At 33.9% G+C, this 22,969-nt stretch overlaps 1 protein-coding gene across 1 annotated transcript; it reads left to right on the forward strand.

Moving 5' to 3' along the window:
* Window positions 1–1,689: 1,689 nt before the first annotated feature.
* On the forward strand, window positions 1,690–21,929 carry LOC106121000 (V-type proton ATPase 116 kDa subunit a isoform 1). The gene is made up of 14 exons (XM_013316475.1): window positions 1,690–1,821; window positions 6,268–6,391; window positions 15,265–15,432; window positions 16,069–16,395; window positions 18,107–18,283; window positions 18,493–18,705; window positions 18,935–19,085; window positions 19,197–19,570; window positions 19,705–19,814; window positions 19,908–20,035; window positions 20,258–20,475; window positions 20,736–20,907; window positions 21,163–21,334; window positions 21,585–21,929. Exons 2-14 carry the CDS (start codon window positions 6,275–6,277, stop codon window positions 21,709–21,711), a joined length of 2,454 nt encoding a protein of 817 aa, XP_013171929.1. The 5' UTR covers window positions 1,690–1,821; window positions 6,268–6,274; the 3' UTR covers window positions 21,712–21,929.
* The last annotated feature ends 1,040 nt before the right edge of the window (window positions 21,930–22,969 follow it).

A 22,969-nucleotide genomic window follows, 5' to 3' on the forward strand; every position in this document is an offset into this window, starting at 1 on the left:
ACTAACTTTACAAGCGAACCTTTTCAAAATGTCACCGATGAATTCCGAATTCCGTCGATTTATAATTTGACTACATACATGAACTTGAAATATTTTGGATTTCCCTGGATTTGTCATATGTAACGTTGAATTGTAATTTTCCTAACATCGTTCTGCAAAATCATAAAGTACATGATTTATTCAATAATTTACGTATTTCTTTACTACCGAGCAGACTAAGAAATCGCAATCGCCCACTGTGTTCTACATCTATACTAAATGTCATTGAGGTCCATTCAGCCGTTCTGGAGATTTGTAATCATCATCCATCCGTATATCCAAACATTCGCATTTATTATATAATAAGGTAGTAAAAATTAAAATTAATAAGAAGTACTAAACGTTGAAATGATGAGATTAAATTGTTTCTGAGACACTAATCTCCTTTTAAAATATAATGTTACCTCTGTTTTATCAAAGATAATGACTGGAATATAATTTTATACAGAGATTAAGATTTCAGAAACCCACAGTTTGATACATTTTTATTGAATTAAAAAAGGGCTATCTTATGTAAGAAAGTTTTGAGCTACTCATTTTACTCCAGCTTCTGACCTCTTTTATTACAAAAAATCATAAAATAGTTGAAGCTATTTTTGTATTCAGTTTTGGAACAGTCAAACGGCCTAATATTTACGATATAGTATGTATGTTTATTCAATGAGTTTAAACAGCAACATAGCAGCGCAATTATCGGCCACATATCTCATTATAAACATCAACATTAACAGATCAAGAGATTTCGGTAACTCGCCTCATCGTGTTATTTTTAACCGCTTTAATCAATCAATTGGCCACATTGAAGCGACACTTGATAAGTGCAAAGTTTGTTCCACACTGGTCTACTGAATGCACCTAATATTCAAATCAGCTGTCTTGCTCTTTTGTTCTTGCTTGTCTCTTTCTATTATTGATTGCTTCTTTTATAACAAAATTACTTTCTTGTGGCTTTGCAATGGTTAAAGATTTATATGAAACATATTGCTATCCCTTTTATTCCCTTGAAAAAAATAGAGACATTGTGGTAAGTGTTATGGAAGTCGAATTTTATCGTTACTTTAGTTTGATAAACTTAATTTTCACTCGTATTATCTCTTTTTGCCGACTGTTTTCTGATATACAATTTAAAAAGCCTTTACTGCAAATAATCATTTCACAAAATCAAAACTCAAATTGTATATTTTTAAATTGTTTTAATATAAGTAAATAGATTTATGCAGTTTCTACATATTGAGAAAGTTCGATTCAATCCGATAAGAAATTGTTTATTTGCAACAATTGTACAATGCAACGCTGCAATGCGAATTGCTAATCATCAAAGAAATCACTCGTGAATTTATTAAAAATATATTGAATTAGTCACAGATTTTCTAACATTGACTTTTCTTAGTACGATAAGCGAAGTTAATTCCTTAAATTAAAATTATTGGAACAACATATCTGGTCAATTTATTTAACCTTGAGACATAATTAAGTAATAATTCACATTTTAATTGTGCCATTAATCGATAGCAATTGTCTAATGAGTTATTGTTTTTATAATAAAAATATTAATTAAATTATAATATTAGACACAAGTGGAACTAACCATTTATGATGCGGGGTGTCTACTGTCTACCTAGGACTAGGACTGCTCAGTGCATGCGACACCGCCGTGTGAGTCGCACGTTCGTTTCGCGACTCCGTTCCATCGGAATGAGACTTTCGTCTTTAAAACTATAGGGGAAAAGTTTAAAAGGAACACAGTGATAAACTTTTGTCGCTTCGTTGTTTTTAATTCGAGTGAGTAGTATTTATCGTATTTTTTTTTATGTGACGTTAATATACTTTGATCTCTGTCCTATATTCATGCTGTTTAGAATAATATTAGTATCTTTGATTTATATTTTAGTAGTTTCGCTTCAATAGTTTGAAAATCCTAATTTAATCGTACGTCAAAAATTTTCCGCGACAAATATGCGCCAATTTAATCTCCATTGCTTTTGTTTAATTGAAAAACAAATTAATTGTATTATGCAAAAGATGGAAAAAAAATAATTTGTTTATTTTTAAACAAACAATAGGAATAAGGTCGATAGAAGTGGCCAGCTAAAAATGTCGACAGCCAAATGTTTACACACAAACGAGCCGCTAAAAATAGTAAAGGGTAGGTAGAAGAGATAATAAATATCCAATATATCAGTGCGACTAGTTACTAACTAGTTCAAGATCGTATCAATGGATTCCCGGACAATATTTTTGATAAAGCGCTAGTACTATTTGGATTCTGTCCAGGTACGAAAATACAATGCTTAGAGATGTCTCGATGCAAGTCTGCCTGGGCCACTGATAGCCGCTAATGTGACTCTGACGCGAAAACGCATACTTCACATTCCCCGGCCGATATTCTAGGCATAAAGTGATACATTCAACATTACAATAATGTTTTTAGACAAAAGATTTGTTTGTTTAACTCATAAACTACTTAACTGTTTATTTTATAATTCCTTTACATAGAAAAACTTCTTTGTCAGGGCACCTAGGATATATTTTCTTTTTTGTTTATTCAATAAAAGCGAGACTGTGTTGCCAACTTTGAAAAAAATAATCATAATATTTAATCGTTTTGTCACCGTTGTTTCTCATAAAGAATGAGGGTGACAACGATATGTTTTTGTACATATGTTTCGGTAGTGGAAATGTGATTGCAGTCATTTGTTTTCACGCAACATATTGTCATCCCTTACCTTCTCTTTGTAAAAACAGGAACAACAATATGTCATATTGTCTTTTCAATGTGGCAATACAAACATCAGTAGAAACCTACAGTGAGCTGTGGACCTAGCATGAATATTGCGACAAGCGCCTGCGTATCGTCAGCGACAAAAGTCAAAATTAGTATGAGATTTTTGGTGTACTTTTCATCCGATAGAGGCGCTGCATTAACACAAATTTTGTCGATGACGATACAATGGTGATTGTCACAAATATTCGCAATAGCCCTACTGTATACATTTTTAACTTTTTATTCTTTTAATGTCTACAGACATAAAAATCCATGATTAATCATTTTGGTCATAAAACCTTGCCGATATTACATTATACTGTTAACATAAATGGCTGTTTTCATAATATAGCATCAACCTGACACTTTGTTATTCTAAAATAACTGAATTTATAAAATAATAAGCCATTGAAAAATAGCTTTGATTAAAAAAAAATTAAGGACGTTTGGATCAACATAAGGATTGTAAGGCATTGTTAGTCATTCTGCAGAAAAGCGTATTCATGGTATCCTCAACTGCCGTATCCCTTGACCTTCAACCGTACCACAAATTGCGAACCGTCATAAAGTTAGAAGAGGTCAGGATTCATGGTTCTCTGCCATATACCATTGTGTTTTTAATCCTCCTAAATTTATATGCACATTTATGCACTGCTAAGAAATTCAATGGTAGTGTAAAAACGACCAATACGCATTTTTCAGCATGGTTGACAAATGCCTAGTCATATCTAACCTAGAGCAGGATCATAGGTCCTTAATCATCATCATCAGCTCACGTATACGTCCCCATCGAGGGGCTCGGAGCCTATCCTAAGTTAAGGGTGATTAGGCCATAGTCAACCACGCTGGCCAAGTGCGGGTTGGTTGACTTCAAACATATCTTTGAATTTCTTCTCAGATATGTGCAGGTTGCATCACGATGTTTTCCTTCACCCTAAGAACGTCGGATAAATGTACATATGTAAATCGGAAATCGAAAAACTCATTAGTACATGGCGGGATTCGAACCCGACCTGCAGATTGCAAGTCAAGTGCTGGACCCCTGAGCCACCGACGCTCTCAGGTCCTTAATAACATGTTCTATTGTAACTTAATTGTACTACATCTTTACAGTTTTTGTGAAGGGATCTATGACGTCATCGTATGTACTCAAATTGTGTCACATATCTTCTTCCTTGTCAGTACTTTTGATTTGATTCAAGGTTTGTTTTTATTATATGTCAATATATATTTTATGACATATTGTAATAGTGGCTATATACGCCAAAGTATATAATATACAATGGGTAGTCTAATAAATATCAATTGATAGTCGTTTATTTTATTTATCATTGTTATAGTTTATATAAGGCACGACGCAATCTGACGGAACAATACTAAGAAATAATTTCGGCCTAGCTACCTTCCTAGAAATGTTGAGTTGGTAATGTTAGTTAACGAGTTTCTCAGATATTACTGTTACAAAATAGCTAGTGAAGTGACAAAGTAATATATTTGCAAATGAAAACATCAGAGCTATCAAATAATTTAAACAAACACTTAACTAAAATATATCAGACTAATTGTCTAGAATTACTATAATATTAGCTTCAAGAGCATAATGGTTAAGAGTAGGGATTTCTGATCACGAGGTCGGAGGTTCGAATCTCGCTATTAGACTTTAGTCGCAAACATACTCATAAGACAAGTTTAGGGCTTAGTAAGTTAACAAAAATCTGCTAATATTTTTATTACAAAAAAACAATACGAATCAAATGACAAGTTTTAAAAACAGTCAAAGCTTGGGTCACAATGAAATGAATATCCACGTATGAAAAACTTTCCATTTAGAGGGCCTAGCACGAATATTTTATGCCAAGTTGCTTCGTAACGTCATCTACAAAATGTGTTAAAATTTGTATGACATTTATTAGTGTACTTTACGCTCTGTAGGGACGCTGCATTATGTTGATGTCGTTACGAAAACGTTCTCACGAATATTCGTGATAGACCCTTAGTTCAACCGAAAGAGACAACAATAATTGTACTTATTTCCATTTTAATTAATTACATTTGTGTTTTTATTATTAGTTATTTTTGTAACTTATTGTAAATATATCAAAGTAAGTATACAGTTATTTTAAGTAGGTTTTGTACGGTTTATAATATTTATAAATTTAATGCAAATAATTTTATCGCAAAATATCGATTATTTATGCACTAAAGTATTTTTCATTGCGAAAACAAGCATCGAATGTCAAGTAAGTCATATAAATAAGTCTGTTAAAAAGACAAAAAAAGAGTAAACGGGTTTTTACGTTTAAAATGCAAGGAATACATAATATTGTTATTGGTGGGAAGGATCGACTCTGAGTCATGCTAATACGTAACTTTGACATAAAGAAAATACAAAATAATTTCAACATAGCCCAAGCTTAACAATACTAAATTCTGGAGTTACGTAAATTTATTACCAAAAAAATCCGTTTGAAAATTCTCCACTTCAATGCCTAACCCATCCATATTAAAAGTAGTTTTATATAGTACAGGAAAATCTCTATAAAGGGTTTCTAGATAGGTTATAATTGCGTCTTTAGCCCAATTGACATGTGCACTAAACTGTCATAAGAGAGGTCATTGACCTTTAGGATGTAGCTCTTGCTATTTCACTCAATGAACACCTCCGTGAGGTCAATTTGTTGCTCTGTAGCGCTGACGTCATCGATTCTCGTGTATTTATAACCTGCATTATTTACGATGAATTGAATCTGAAATGTTTTGTAATCTAGCGCCGTATAATGTATGCAGATTTAAATAGGTGAGGTGGATCTAGGTATGGGCTTACAGTCTTCCCTTATTATCTTGAAACAGATGGATAGAGTACGTGAAAGGTGACAGTATTAAGTGACGACTGAAAGGAGGATAGATCCATCCTAGTGTCTTACCTGGATTGGCAAAGAATGATGACGATCTTTTTTTAATGCAGACCCAGGCGATGCTTTACTATTATATGCCAATAAATGTATTCTTCTGTTTTTTTCGTTTCATTGTGAAACTATTAATAGTGTATCTTATTATAATAAATATGATCTTCATACCTTATACAATTTCTTATAAAAATATGCGACATTCGTGGAATTCCTTTATAACAATAACATTTAAAATACCAACTTAAATGTTATGTAGTTTTTTTATTTTAGTTTTTAACATCAAGAATACAATCAGAGGCTGGTACGTCCTGAGAAAGGTGTAGAATTAATTAAAAAACCCGAATGTCACCTCGCTCTTTAAAACCGGTCAAGCCAACGACCACAATTTAATGGACTTTAAACCCGTACAAATAAACATATCTGCGAAAAACAGTTCCGTCAGTCCGACAATCTGTCGGATAAGAACAACTAGTACTAGTATCTAGATTCATCAGACCTTATATACGTCGAAAGGATCATAAAATATTTCTATTTTGATTAATGTTTTTGGCGCAGGTACACCATGGGGTCGATGTTTAGGAGTGAGGAGATGGTGCTATGCCAACTCTTCGTACAGCCGGAGGCAGCCTACATCTCAATGTACGAGCTGGGGGAGGCAGGCATCGCACAGTTTAGAGACGTGAGTATATTGAAAAAGCATTTGTACCAAATAACTCATTATAATGAGTGCTGTAACAGACAGTTTCAACGATGGCGACCAGGATGACGACATTGTACTGAGATTTCGGATTCAGAAATCCACGGTTAGCCTTTGTTTATTAACGAGAGATATAAGACTAATTTGCTTAGTATAAAGTAGAAATTACTAATTAATGAAACGTAACATTAAATAAACAAAGTTATAATAATTGACATGAAATATTGTACAATTTTGCCGCCATTATGTTTACATCAACATTATTTCAAAAGGGATCTTATTTGTTTACGTTGTTTTAATTAACATTCTATTGTTTCCACAAGTGACTCGTCATAGTTACGAGTACGTCTTCGAGTCTTATTTTTTTTCCCCACGAGAAAATTATTTTATATGTAAATAATTTTGTTTTATTTTAATGACAAATTGCATTTCTAAATTCATATAGCCAGTAAGTACGAACAGTGAATCTTTTTTAGCCGACTTCAAAAAGATGGAGGATATCAATTCGTCCGTATTTTTTATGTATGTTACCGCATTACTCTGCTCCTGGTGCTCCGATTTTGAAATTTGTTTTTTTGATCGAAAGGTTTTTGTCATACAAAATGTAATCCCAGGATTTTACTTAACTGACTTTGTTACTACATGTTGTTTACATTCTCTTGCTTACTTACTTGCTTACTGTGTGTCTGCAATTGAAACCCACAATAACATTATTATCTTACTAAATATTATAAATACGAATGTTTAAATGGATGCATGGTCAGAACGGCCGAACGGATCTTGATGAAGTTTGGCGTACATAATCTATAAGAACGTGTAGTACTAATCATGTTTCTTTAATTCAGCGCGGACGGAGTCGCGGGCGGCAGCTAGTATTTATGTAAAGACACGTGTTTGAACAGTCCATTGAAAAACTATTTAACAATGGGCTTAAACAGTTGTGTGATAAAACAAACAAAATATCGACAAAGTTGTTATCGGCTTCCATTTACTTTGTTTTGACAACCGCTGGACTAATTAGATAGGAATGTTTATTAAAACAAATTCTTGTTCCAAGAAAATATAATGCAATTTTAATAAGCTTTTAAGTGAAATTTTAGACATATATGCAACTTTTTTAATTAACAAGATTAATGGGAGGCACTGCATTAATTTCTAAATTATAGATGTTGTCTATTGGCAACTATCATTTCGTTAATTTAGCAATTACAGGTCGCTCTATCCTTTGCATGTATGTATAGCAGTTGTCTATGGTCTCTTCGTTCATTTTACGATATCATGTGACCTGTCTATCCTTTGCCATCTTCTTTGTGCTATAAAAACGTTCTAGCTTTAGATGTAGATTATTGTCAGCTATGACCACGACTCTTCTGAATGTTGATTATATTATGTTTAAAACTGCTTTCCCCTAGCCAACGCCTAAATTGTTTTCACCTTGCTTTTGTTAAACTCAGTTTGTAAGCTAATTTTCTAAACGACCTTCCGCTTTTCAACATCGCGTAAACATATCGAAAATTGTACCTTAAGTTGTCTTGAAACCTAAAGAAGAAACTTAACAGCTATACTTTCTTAACATTTAATTTAAAATATCGTTCAGAATAGGTTCATTATTTTTCTGCCATTATCCCTACGGAGGTATATACAGTATGTACTATTCCTCCATACATCTCTATCTGAATTCACCCCCTCGTTACGCATATCCGCTTTCACACAATCCAACCATACTTTCTTTGGTCTTCCTCTACCTTTGTAGCCATCCACATTCAATCTCATTACTTTCAGAACAGGTTAGAAAGATTAAAAAAATATATATTTTCTTTTTAAATTTAACTTCAGACGTAATAATGCATGATGTAGTAGATTTTTTAAGAAAAAAAATAAATTAAAATAAATCATTGGAAAAAGTAACTTAGTGCCTTGTAATAGAATTGGTAATGCAAAACAAAATTATTTGTTAAGGTCATGGTCGGGATCAAAATCGCTGATAATGTGACAGAGATACAGGATGTTATCACAATACGACAGAAGTTGCCTATTGTGAAATATTTATTTATAGCTCTTACACGGCATGTCACCGTGTTCCTAACCTCTCTTCATTACAAGTATTAAGAAGAAAATCTTAAAATGTGGCAGTTTATTGACCCAACTACGGCTACCTTACGTAAATATCGACGTTTATGTCCCCTCACTATTAATTCTGACACTGTACTTTGTAACGAAAGCACGTCATTCGCGCCAAATGATTTTAACTAATACTGTCTAAAAGAATGCGCAAACTCAAAACATTATTTGGTAATAAAAAAAGGAAGGATCATGATAATAACAACGCGTTCTTGTTGTTTTAGTATAAATTCCTATATTTATTGTTCTTTGAACGTTTACCTTTAAGACAAATTTCGTTACGCGACAGAGATAAAAGATATATCGTAAGTGGAGAGTAAAAGAGACGGGTGTATACATGCAAGACAGCGATGATTGTTGCTCGCAAGCATTACGCTGGACATATTATATTTAGTGGTTCAGGCATAGAATTTTAATATTAATTTACCGTGTTAACTATAGTTTTCTACAATACTGCAACTAGAACTTCTTATTCATTTATTAACCTTATTCTTAATATATTACATTTCATATATAAAATAAAAAATATATACAAAATATATTATATTAAAAATAGAGCACCACCGGCAGCGGAGTCCCATGACTCAAACAACCAGTGGTCAGGGCTGCAGAGACAGGAACCTACTCACGATGCGTGCGGTTTATAGGATAACTGCCTTATGTATCGGGCCCTTAATCCACCTGTTTAGCGAGAGCTTTTTGAGACGTTGGTCGAAACTCTACGCTATCAGTCCATTCACCGCTACGACTATCGGAATAATGGTAGTCGATTTCATACACCACATGGCGGTAACCTCGTGAGCCAAATCTGTTTATTTTAACAATTTTAACTAGAACTATTGTTATTTAAGCTAAATATTTAAGTTCAAAAACTTTTCTATAATTATAGAACAAGCCATAAAGATTTGTTATTTCTTTTAAAGTCTACGTCTAGCATGTAATTAAAGGGTATCACGAAACTCCGTGCAAATAAGGGATCGTTAACCTTTTGAGTGCAGTGACATCGAAACATTTTAACTGTTTATTTTTCAATGACTACACAAAGGGTTAATGAACATTGGATAGTCTTACAAATGAATAACAAAGGCTTTTATAATCTATGAGTTGTTAATATTGTGTAAAGACATATTGCTGATTATGAAAAGATTAAAAAATTATGTATCATTCAAAGATTAGGAATTTTTAATATATTTTCCTTTTAGCTCAATTATTAATAGGACCTTAAAAGCAAATGAGCGAAGCGACCGTTGCCCATAGACATACGCAATTGCATATGCGTTGCCTACCTTTAATCGACGGAGAGATGCACAGAAAGAAAATATTTTCCCTTTCCATGCATCCTCAAAGTTTAATAATAATAAATAATTTAGTTCCCTTCTTTACACGAAAAAACTAAAAAAAATATTGAAAAATATTAGTCTTATTTTTTACTAATATCAAAATGTAAAAGTCTAGATTTACGAATGTTTGTAACAAGAGATCTCAAGAAAGGCTCCACGGATTTTAATAAAAACTGGCATAGATGTAGAAAATAGTTTGGAGGAACACATAGGCTTCTTATTAATTTTTAATACCGCAAGAACGGAGTCGCAGCCTACAGTTAGTTAGGTATAAAAGCTAAACGATTGAACTATAACGCGTAACAAACAATCAATTCATAGTAAAAGATATTTTACGTACTAATCGAGCGTGACGTCTGAAACCGTTCACTAAAGCTCTCACGATAAAATCTTCAAAGCGAGAAACTTTAAAGGTATCGTAAATTAAAGGCGTAACAACGTCTTAATAAAGACACCATTATGCTTTGGGTTTTATCCATTGACGTATGCGTTTAACAGAAAAAGGTTTTAACTAATCAGACTCAAAGAAATTTTTGAATGTTTCATACATGTCTGCCGACAGTTCGTGGTATTTCATCGGTTGATGTGGCACGAAATATTTGAGAACCTTAGAACAAAATATATCTAGAGAGACATAAAAATATCGATACTTCATCATCATCATCTTCAACCACGCTGGCCAAAAGTGCGGGTTGGTTGACTTCACACATATCTTTGAATTTCTTCTCAGATATGTGCAGGTTGCATCACGATGTTTTCCTTCACCGTAAGAACGTCAAATAAATGTACATATGTAAATCAGAAATCGAAAAAACACATTGGTACATGGCGGGATTCGAACCCGGGACCTGCAGATTGCAAGTCAAGTGCTTGACCCCTGAGCCACCGACGCTCTTCGTGACTTACTTGACATAATTAAAAAATATGAAGTCAAGCTTCTATGAATAATCTAATATGGATATTATACTGACGCACGCATCTGGGAAATGAGGTTCCACGCCTTTTCTAGGCCCTTGCTGACGGGCTTGCGATTTTGTGAAGGGAGCGGCCTTTTCGTGACTGCCCTATTGATTTGACACCACTGAACTGTTGAAAGGTGTTTTCATGTAGGTCAAGGATATTTGATTTTTTTTTTATTTAAAAATAAAGTAATTTTGTTTTAAATGTCTGGTGCAAAGAAAATTTTCGTACAACGCATTTTCTGCCGTAGTAAAGAACAATTTCGTATGTACGAGTCACTTTTTGTATTTAATAAAAAGACATACGAAAAATAAATATGCCATAATGCGTATATTGTACTAAATCACAGCTTAACCTTGAAATTCCAAAGACGAAATATTTATATTAGAAACATATGGACATGCCTGTTTTTTCAAGAAAAAATAATACAGTGTTGCCAGAGTTATGCATCTACAGTTATAAACAATAATAAACATATTACTTTCAGTCATCATCCAAAAAGCATAAAATAACCAAACAAACCAACCTAAAAAGTATGGAGAATATCAGTTGAAAGAAACCAAACACAGCCTTAACAAAGTTTGGAAATCATCAGTTTCTTATTTATGCTTCGATTTTTCAATTAAATTAATTCGTAGTCTTATCAATACGTAACATAGAAACCTGGTCAATAACAAAGTTTTTACCTACAAAATCAAAGCATTACTATAAGCACAAGCAAATGAGGATATTACGTAAAACCATAGACATGGAACAAATAAGTCTGATTAAAATTCATCACGTTATAGAACACCTACACATTTGCATGATAATTGAATATTTACATTAAAGTGTAGGATGAGTGCATGGTTATTAATAATTGAGGTAATAGTCATGTCCATGTTATGATTACATTATATATACATTTTAATATGTTTAATTAGATATTATACAATTAATATGAATGTAATAAACTATCGCATCCATGATCAGTTTCTGATCATCTGGCTGGCTCCCGCGACTCCGTCCGTGCGGAATTTAAAAAAAACTTTGTAACTTATGTGTTCTTCCAGACTGTGTTCTACATCTATGCCAAATTTCAGCAAGTTCCATACAGCCGTTATGGAGATACCTTCAAACAAACATCTATCCATCGAATCTTCTATCCATCTAAACATTAGCTTTGATAATATTTGTAAGAAATAATCGGCCCCGAAATTAATTTAATTTGATGAAATTTGGATCCGAATGTTGGGATGTTAAATGGACTATTGAAAAGACAGTACATGTAGTGGAAATACTAATATAAAGATAGATGTGTAGAGTAACGAGAATGGATAGGATACGAAATATTAGAGGAAGTCAAGTAGCACCAGTAGTTAAAAAATTGAGAAGGAAAATGTTAGCATATCATACCCATTATGATGAGGGAAGAATTGCATGCGGCAAGGAGAGCGTTAAGTATGAGTGTAGAAGGGTACACCGGTAGAGTTAATATCAGAGTAAAGGATGAATAAGCCGTTAACATGATGCATTTTATTAATATAATAAACATACAAAATAAGCAATTTATATCAAGAGCAGTAACAAATTTTGATGGCAATGGAAAGATTCGTGAAACTGATCCACCATATTCAACATATTGGGAATTGATATTAGATGATATTACGTCGTGTTTACGACGTACAGTAAAGCCGCGCCTTAACCCAAAAGGCGACACACCATTCTCACATTTCGGCTTCTAGTTTTATTGATATTGGGTTTTGTGACGTTTGCAAAAAAAGGTTGAAAATGGCAACATTTGTAATATTTTTCTTAAAACTTGTCATTGGATATGATCTTTTACGATATGATTTTATTAATTTATTATACGTATAGTACGTTCAAAGATATGTGTGAAGTCAACCGACCCGCACTGGGCCTGCGTAGTTGACTATGTCCTAGTAACCCCTAACTTGGGTAAGTTCCGAGCTCCTCGGTGGAGAAGTATAGTGTGCAGATGATGATAGTACGTTAAATATTCTAGTATAGTTTTAATAACAAAAAGCTCTGGAAGAAGTATAAGTATGTTGTTTCCTTGATGCCAGCGGTCATTTGACCTCAATTAACATCAATAGACGACCCAGGCCGTTGACAATTTGGTGTTTTTGCGTTGACATTTCCATGAATTTTATGGCCCTTGTGATACTGACATTTGTGTTATTTTTATCGTCATTATAGACTTATAAAGACTTCAACCATAAATCACGTGATGGCAGTTTTTAACTATTTTTTGACCCCTATAAACCTCTGGTGATGTTTCAGACAACCCATTCTCCCTATACCTATAACTCTAGTTTAGTTAACTAAACGTGTTTAGTTTCTGTCTACCCCTCTAGGTAACGATCGTGAAATACATAATTCTTACAATTATAATATGAATAACTAACACAACCCAAAAAATTAATTAGTAATTGATTTGGTAATCAAGTAAATCCATTACATCAAGCGTAAATTTCCTTTAAGAAGTAGATCTATATTTTCTGAACTGTATTTCAGATAGTCATAGATCCTAGCATTATATTTGTAACATAGGAACATCTACATCATAAATTTCACAGCGGCAGTCGACGGTCGACGGTCGGCGGTCGGCAGAGCGTTGAATTACTGCCCTATTTTAATCAGGATGTAACAATTTCATGCGCTACACTGTTGCCACAAAAACTGTTCTGTTTGATACGTTTATTACTTTATAGTCTACATATCTGTACTATTAGTAACTAGCTGTCGCCCGGGACTCCGCGTGGATATATAAGAAAACTTAATTAGTATCGCCCACCCATCCATCCACATCACATCCATCTAAACATTCGAATTTATAAAATTAGTTTAATAAAAAGCAGCTCTTAAAAAAGAATAAATAGTATCCTATGTTCGTCTCCTGGCTCTAAGCTACCTCCTCACCAATTTTCAGGCATATCGGTAAAGCCGTTCTTGTGTTATAGATAGTGTAACTAACACCACTTTCTTTTATATATATAGATATCAATAAAGCTACATCTTTACTGCTCAGAATTAATGTGCAAAAATAAGAAGGGAAATATTAAAAAAACATGAAAGGTATTATAGTAATTTAAATAAGTCAAATGACCGCTACGACAACGTAAAACTCAAGTTTCAGATCCCGTATTTTTTTTCTTACATTCCATTTTTTTTTTAATTTTCTTTTAATCTGAGTAAAGCATTTTCCAAAATATTTCTGCTAATGTTAAATTTTATTAAAAGTAAACTAAGTATTAGACGTTTGAATAAATCTGAACTTTTTACATCGATGCCTTAACGTGAAATTCTTCTTCGTTAAGATAATACTCTTATCTATCGTTAGTTTTCAATCATATGTTATATTTCTACAAGGGATTAAATGATAAGAGCATGTAATCTCTTAAGTACACTTATTGATTGGTAGCATCTTTACATAAGTTGTTATTTTGCCCCTTCGTGTAGTACAAGCTTTATAACTAACACCATCTTAAATCTTATTAATATTATAAATGCGAATGTTTGGATAGATGTATGGTTGTTTGTTATAAGTTATCTGTAGAACGCGTGAACGGATCTCGATGAAATTTGCCAAAGAAGTAGAATATAGTCTAGAAGAAGACATAGACTACTAAGTTTTTTTTTTTTAATTTCGCGTAACAGTAGTAATGGCGTTTAAGTAGTTTATATTATCAACTTTTTTCTGTGAATTCTTTTGCGTAGTTTAAAGTCAGTTTTAGTATAAAATTTGCTATTGCTATTTCTAAATTATTAGCCACGACATCACTTGGAACTTACTTTACACAGCTATTTATTTGGAAATCATAAAATAACTTTTTCCATCGGAATATTAGACTCTAAAAGCAATGATGAAATAAATATATAACATTTGATTTTTCAAACTGAACATCCAAACCCACTTGCTATCGTCTGAAAAAATATAAAACAGTATGTAGTAAGTATAACAATTATCAGGTCCACATTACGTAATCACTTGAGAGAGCGAGCGGACAAGTGGAGGTGTTCATTGTCATTTCAATTAACAAACAGTAATTGCTGCGATGTTACCGGCTTGTAATCGCATGCCCACCAAGTGGATAATATTTATCACTATACCCTCAATCCCTTGAGTACGCAGAAGCAATGTTATTTTCATAATACAACAATCGTTATCTGGTAAACGTAGGAATACTTTATGAGGATTAACATCTTGATTGTTTGATTTCTACATTCAAATATCGGAGTTATAATACTTTATGTACTTAAAAATATCACCAGAAAGAAGCTCGATACTGTTACATAAGCGTATATTAAAAGGATAATACGCTAAAATTAATAGTTTGAAAAAAATCGCAACTGGTAAGCGGAGGTCACTCGCTTCATTCAGTTTGTTCACTATAAAATTGCCTGTAGGTAATAATAATCTTTTGTTGTCAGTTGAACCCTCACGTGAACGACTTCCAACGACGTTATGTGTCGGAGGTGAGGCGATGCAGTGAGATGGAGCGTAAGCTGAGGTACGTCCGTGGCGAGCTGCCCGAGCCGCCACCGCCGCCGAAACCCTCGCCCACAGTACTCAGCCCTCGGGAGATCAACATACTGGAGGTGACTACCTATACTCACTTGTCGCTTAGGTAGAGATACGAGCTACGGATGTGCTACGGGCAATTGTCCGGCTGGACAGTGCAAGGGTCTACGAATGTCAAACAAAACTGGCACCCTAGCTAAACGTGCAATTATGACGCCTTCGAAATCATTTTAAAGTACTAAAGTAAACATGCAGAGCGACTCAGTGGTACTGAACGTATTAATGTCAGTTCGTTATCCGGTTAATACTGGAAACTATCGAAGTAATAGTTCGCAGTCGATGTCTAAAAATATCTCAAATTCTTTTCAACATGTTATTCCGTACAATTAATGGCATTGCACGCACGCCGCGAGGTATGTATAATCAATGGGAGGTGAAATAGTGCCAACGTCAACAATGACTCACTTTTTCTCTGTATCTATTTCTTAACGCATCCGATGATACCGGCAGATGGCCAATAACGAACCACTAAGTGTTTAAGTGTTCATAAAATAATAAACTGGATTGAGTTCTCGACTCAATAATGAAGAACAATACCCGTCAAACATAACTGATTACATAAGTAATACGTTATTACAATAACCTAAACAAAACGTTGTATGTATTTCATGCAGCCAGAAGTCAGTCGACAATGTCTTTCTCATTATTTCCAGGAAAGAATAGACTACGTCGAGTCAGAGATTCAAGAAATAACTCGTAACGCGCAGAACTTGAAGACCGATTATCTCTCACTGAAAGAGCTTAAACTTCTAATTGAAAAGACCCAAACGTTCTTTCAAGACCACAGCCACCATAGAAAGATCTCCGCCTCAGTACAAGTGTACAACAATGAAGGGGTCTTGGGACATCTCGGTTTTATAGCAGGAGTGGTAGCGACCCCGAAGGTGCCTTCGTTCGAGAGAATGCTGTGGAGGATATCTCATGGGAACATCTTCTTCAAGCAAGCACAAATTGATGAACCACTCAAGGATCCTGTTACTGTAAGTTAAACAAAATTCAAACACAATACAAAAACATTCCTAATTCAATTGCAATAACTGTGGTTTTCGTTTGGCTTGATATTTGTAATTGAGACATTGCTGTCTCTGTTTTTTCAAATACAATGAAAGAGATGACGAGATGTATCAATAACCATAATACGATATCTAGTGCTTTTCTCTTTTCTTTCATTTTGGAATTTAACGCACCGTTTGTAATGTAGTGAATTGCGATGCAATCGTGTTTGTTATGTTTGAATTCGATCGATTGTGTCTCATAGAGCTTCATAGCAACCTGATTATTCATGTTATTAACAACCGGCTAACGGTGGATATGTTCCTGTTAAATTCCGGTTCTGACGAGTAGAATAATTTTCATAGAAATGATGCACCTTCAAGGTAAGTTAGACTTTCCTAGCATTCGTATGGTTGCAAGAAACTTACAGAATACTCGATCACATGATAGTTTTTAAGGCTAATTGTTATGAATGTTTAACTAAGTATGAATTTAAAAAAAATAAGACAATCTTACGACAAATGTAAAAATAAATACAACATATTTCGTCGAACAATTTCAATGTAGCGTAACACTGGTTTGTCTTACCTTAAAGATGTCTGTTCTGGTAATAAACGATATTTTAGTTCATAATTTGTGGTGAACATTACTGCTAATTAAAATTCGAGCAACGAAACATTCAATTGTTTGATTTGGGACCGTCTTGTTAGAGATACAAGTTGCTATTTACAAAACAATTGCACCTCACAGATCACAGACATCGTAATGCTTCCTTACTTTCACACACAAACAGAAATGTAAAATCTTAAATTTGTGAACATACATCCTCATTATACAGAAGACAATAACTGGGTGTTAACATTTTTAAAAAGATATTCTCTTGCACCTAGAGAATGGTTATTTTAAAATTATGTCAACTTTTCTATCTTCTGTTAGGAAGAAAATCCTATACTGTGCCGGTGTACTGGCGCAACACTAGCATTGCCAAAATGTCGACGTTTATGTCCCCTTACTAATCATTCTGACACTTGACTTTGTAACGAAAGCGCGCTATTTACTCCAAAGGATTCTTACTAATAATGTCTAAAACTTGGGATATGAGTAACAGTTATAATCCAGATACTGTTAGAGACTAGAAAAATAATCTTGAATCCGGTCTAGACCGCAAATAATACTGAAATTGACCTTACATATAAAGATGGAAGGTAATAACCGGTTAATGCTGGTATTCACTTGAGAATCGCGTATAATATATATATATACAAACCAAACAAGCTTACCATACCTATGACCTAAATATATAAGGATCATCTACTACGGATTCTTTGTATTAACTCAATTTGTTAAAAGTATCTTCAAACAAATAATTGCATGATATTGTAGGCATGTAACTGAAAAACATTTTGATTGTAAGCCCATTAGTACGCTAGTAGTAAGCAAGTATGTGGCGGTCGTCAACCCTTGTTTTTAATATTGATTTTTTCAAACGGCTTACTGCCGCAATGCTTTTTATAATGAACTAGCCGTTTATAGAAAATGATAGAAAGAAAATTATTCTAGTTAAAACCTTTAGCTATATGAAAAAAAAAAATTGAAATTTATAAACAAATATCGATTACTTTCAAATTTATACTTGGCCTAAAATATTAGTTATTATGTTTTACAGAATAAAAAAGTATAGTTAAATATTTTTTCTAGGGTCATGAACTCCAAAAGACTGTCTTCGTGGTATTCTTTCATGGTGAACAAATCAAATTAAGAGTGAAGAAGGTGTGCAACGGGTTCCAAGCAACATTGTACCACTGTCCAGCTACGTATAAGGAACAGCAAGAAATGTTAGCTGGAGTAGATAGTCGGATCAAAGATTTGGAGATTGTAAGTATACTGTTTAACTAAGACCATGCTATCTTGATCTCAACCTCGGTAAAAATTGCTAATATTCACAGACGATGCTTGAAAATGTATAGCAATAAGGGAAAAATATTTCAGCATAGATGATCGAAAGGTTTCTTTGAGGAGAATTAGGAACTAGGGGTTGCCAGGAGTCATGTTTAGAGCACCCCTTAATGAAAAAAATGTTGTAGGTATTAGAACAGACAGAACAACACCGGCGGCTTGTACTGGCGAACATCGCTCGCGACTTGAGCACGTGGCTGGTGGCGGTGCGTCGTGAGCAGGCGATCTACCATACGCTCAACATGTTCAGCATGGACATCGTAAAGAAATGCCTTATTGCTGAGTGCTGGGTGCCGCGTACAGACCTACCTATACTACAGAAGGCGTTAGACAATGGAGTGGTATGTATAGTCGTACGTAAATCTAAACAATTCATTGCCAGAATTATGAAAAACTTGCCAGAATTCATTTAGAAAAATAAACAAGGAAAAGAAGAAAAAGAGTAGGGAATGAGATCTTATTTTATATTTATCGTATTTTAAAAGATAAATCAGTTACAGCTGCTGGCTCTACTACACTTGCGATTTTGTCTTGTCCTTATTTTTATAATAAGTTTCTCTACAATTTCAGAAAGCCAGCGGTAGTCCGATCCCGTCATTCCTGCATCACGTGCCGACGCACGAGACACCGCCCACATTCAACCGAGTCAATAAGTTCACAAGCGGCTTTCAGAACCTTATCGACTCTTACGGTGTTGCTAGCTACAGAGAAGTGAATCCAGGTTGGTATCATATCTATATTTTTTTCACCTTAACTTCACCTCTTTTTACATCATAATATGCTGTATTTTTCTAGTAGTATTTATTCTTAATTTGTAATCATTTGTTTTCAGCGTTATACACAATAATCACATTCCCCTTTCTATTCGCGGTGATGTTTGGAGACGTTGGCCACGGCCTCATTATGACGGCTTTCGCTGCGATTATAATCATATTAGAGAAGAGACTAGCCAAGAAGAAGACCGATAACGAAATCTGGAACATATTCTTCGGAGGTCGATATATCATTTTACTTATGGGCATATTCTCGATCTACACTGGTTTGATATATAACGATATGTTCTCCAAGTCTCTCAACATATTTGGAAGCAGTTGGAGGAACACTTACGATAACGAAACCTTGGTGCGTCACAGAATGCTCGAATTGGACCCTGCTATTGCCTATACGCAAACACCATATCCTTTTGGATTGGATCCCGCTTGGCAGGTAACTTGACAACTAGTACGAGGCACTTCCACAATTTTATGGTGCTGTTCTTAATAAATTATTTCGATTTCGTCAAGAAACCTAATATCAGTGTCAACCTGTAACCTATTTTTATTGTTCTTGATTTCTTTCAGTTCGCTGCAAACAATATAATCTTCCTCAATTCGTTCAAGATGAAGCTATCCATAATATTCGGCGTAATCCATATGGCGTTCGGTGTGACAATGAGTGTGGTAAACTTCAAGTAATTACTATATTCATAGAAACTAGAGCACGTAGTTTTGTCAATTCTATATTAGCTCTTAACTTGTTCGCTATAAGGTTTATTTTATTTCAGCTTCTTCAAGAAAAACTACATGATCTACTTACAATACATCCCACAGATATTATTTCTGTTGTTATTGTTTTGGTATTTATGTATTCTTATGTTTATGAAGTGGACGATGTACTCAGCCGTGTCACCTGGTAAGTTGAATTAAGTAAGATGAATAATAATATAAATGAAATAAATATCGCTTCAAAATGAACTAAGTATTTTGGTTTATATCTAAATGAGGTAATCTATTTGGAAAGATGACTTGAACTTTAAGAGCTTCAATTGTCTTCCATTGTTTCGGTAAAGCTGACAAGTGACATGACTATGTATCGTCCTGACACAATTATTTATTGGTAATTTGGTATTATCAGACCCTGCATACGGCACGTACTGCGCACCGTCAGTTCTAATCATCTTCATCAATATGATGCTGATGAAGAAGTCAGATTCGCGGCCGCCGTGCCCACAGAACATGTATGCCGGCCAGGAACCACTGCAGAAGACCTTCCTAGCCGTAGCTTTCCTCTGCGTGCCAATCATGCTGTTTGGGAAACCAGTCTACCAAATGATAGCGGATAAAAAGAAAAAGGTGAAGATCTTTTCATAACGATTTTTCATTTGCTTCAGTTTCTAGTTGTCCTATTCTTGATTTAAACTTTTGTTATTCACTTAATAGCCAAAAACATGGGGTTTCGCTTTCGCCCTTTACGTTTCCACGTAAATGTTGTTAAAATTGGTAACTCGTGATATTTCACAAACGAAGTGAACTCTCATTAATCTAATAAACAGATTTCTAGTTCTGTTTTGTACTTGCTTATTATAACTATGTCATTTTTGTACCCTCTACAGCAATACCAACAAGGCGTAGAAAGCGGTGATGTGGTGGAAAAGGACCCACATGACGGCGGCATGGGAGAGGTGCTAATAACACAAGCCATACACACCATAGAGTATGTGCTTGGTACAGTCTCCCACACAGCATCCTACCTCCGTCTCTGGGCGTTATCGTTAGCTCACGCACGTATGTGGAAATTTTTTATAATACAAGTGCTGCACTGTACGCTGTGATTTTGTGACTAAATTATTAAGAGAAATCTACTACAAATGTGGTCATTAAAAGACTGAGTAAAACAGTCTCATTGCAGTCTCTTAGAGCATCAGTGTTTAGTATGAACTAATTTACCTATTTTATTAGTGTCAGGTATCAATTGATTCGTATTTTTTTGTCAAATCCCAGTTTTTTTGTTTGTTAAATGCTTATTGTTATATCTTGCAGAGTTATCTGCGGTGTTGTGGCAGCGAGTATTACGCATAGGCCTGGGCGGCGGGTCGCCTATCAACGCAATTCTGCTGTACGTAATATTCGCGGTGTGGGCATTCTTCACTCTCGCCATTCTGGTGCTGATGGAGGGCCTGTCTGCTTTCCTGCACACGCTCAGACTTCACTGGTAAGCTATATAAATAATGCACGTAAATTTTTTGCGTGGATACGAATAAGATTTAAAGTTACATGAACTTATGTCAAAAAGTTGGAGACAAGCCTCAGAATAAGTGGAGTAAATGTGCATCTAGCAATTAAACAAAAATTACATGTATTGCGTCAAAATAAGCTTTATTTTAAATTACCAACCCACCACAGACTTTAGGCAATAAAAATAAAATAAGACTAAATGTAAACAAAAATGAACTCTATTTCAGGGTGGAGTTTATGAGTAAATTCTATGAAGGTCAAGGATACGCATTCGTTCCATTTTCCTTTGCGGCAATACTGGAACGTGAGGACGACGATCTAGTGGTACAGAAGAATGGTGCCGCGCAGGAATGAAAGAGCAAAGACCAACGCTATTCTATACAACGAGTTGACATATAAATGGACTATGTTTAGTACAAAGACTATAAATTATAATATATAATTAGAATAGACTAATTTTAGTATTATTTTATATCTTTGTAAAAGACTTTAACAAAGAAATGACGTTTAAATTAGAGAAAAAGTCGATTATTATCATCGAATATTAACTTTTAAACCCATTAATTGAGTCTTTGTCAACAATTTTAAGTTGTTTGAAAACTTTATAAACAATTCTTTTCATATTTTATAATTTACTGTTTTTTTTTAATACTTTTTTTTTAAATAAGATGGAAACATTTGCATAAAAACACTTTCTCGATAAATTCATACCAAAATATGTGTTAATTTTTGAACAGTAAAACATCGTGAGTTAATACTTAATTTATTAAATGTTATTCTCTTGACACTATATCTATCTCTTTCCTGTACCCAACATGAAAAAGAGATACAAAATATTCTAGTTATAAGTATCACAAAGTGTGTAATAGATATAAGTAAACTAGAGTTAAGATTATATTTTTTAATTATTATTTAAACCAAAGATTTAATGGTTTGTCTATTTGACTTTTAAATGCACATTAAATATTTGAAAATAACATTGTAGTGCCTTTTATAGAATAATTCTATTAACTTTTTAAAATACATGAACATTTTTACGTATACATAAGAAAATTTGAGTCCTAACACGGGGACCAATTTCATTTTTAAATATATTTATCAATCTATGTTTTGTAAATTTAAACTGCGGTTTACAACTACGCTTGCTTGTTCTACCCTTGTTAGTTATATTTATATAAGCATCATTTTCACTGCGATTTTTCAACCAACGAAACATTGTTATCCCACTCACTCTCTTTGATAAAACTGAGACAGACATGTTTTTTTCAGTTATTTCGTGATTTATGTGTTGTCAGCATATATGAATGGTTATTCTAATAACAGATGTTAAAAGTTTTATGCTTTTTTTTGTTTATATTTAATTTTATTCATATTTTAATAAAGTTTATTTAGAGTTAAGATCTATTAATCTTTTCTTTCATATAAAATGGAATGTTTTGATATAAAAATGGATAGCTATGCGTTGTTTAATTCTATATTCTTATAAGTAAAATAACTTATTAATTGGGCCAGTAATTTTATTTTTAAACTAGCCGTTGCCGGCGACTTCTTTAAAACCCAAAGTAATTACCAAACAATCCGGCTCGATGAGAGGCGCTGCGATCGCGTTCAG

This window comes from Papilio xuthus, unplaced genomic scaffold, assembly GCF_000836235.2.
Source record: "Papilio xuthus unplaced genomic scaffold, Pxut_1.1 DF829129.1, whole genome shotgun sequence".
NCBI classification, from domain to species: domain Eukaryota; kingdom Metazoa; phylum Arthropoda; class Insecta; order Lepidoptera; family Papilionidae; genus Papilio; species Papilio xuthus.

What these genes read in the sequence shown, in the direction of transcription:
- LOC106121000 (XM_013316475.1), top strand. Translation starts at nt 6,275, where the DNA reads ATGGGGTCGATGTTTAGGAGTGAGGAGATGGTGCTATGCCAACTCTTC. An exon ending in CACTCAAGGATCCTGTTACT is followed by an intron (nt 16,396 to 18,106) that starts GTAAGTTAAACA and finishes TATTTTTTCTAG; the next exon opens with GGTCATGAACTCCAAAAGAC. An exon ending in GTTATCGTTAGCTCACGCAC is followed by an intron (nt 20,908 to 21,162) that starts GTATGTGGAAAT and finishes TATATCTTGCAG; the next exon opens with AGTTATCTGCGGTGTTGTGG.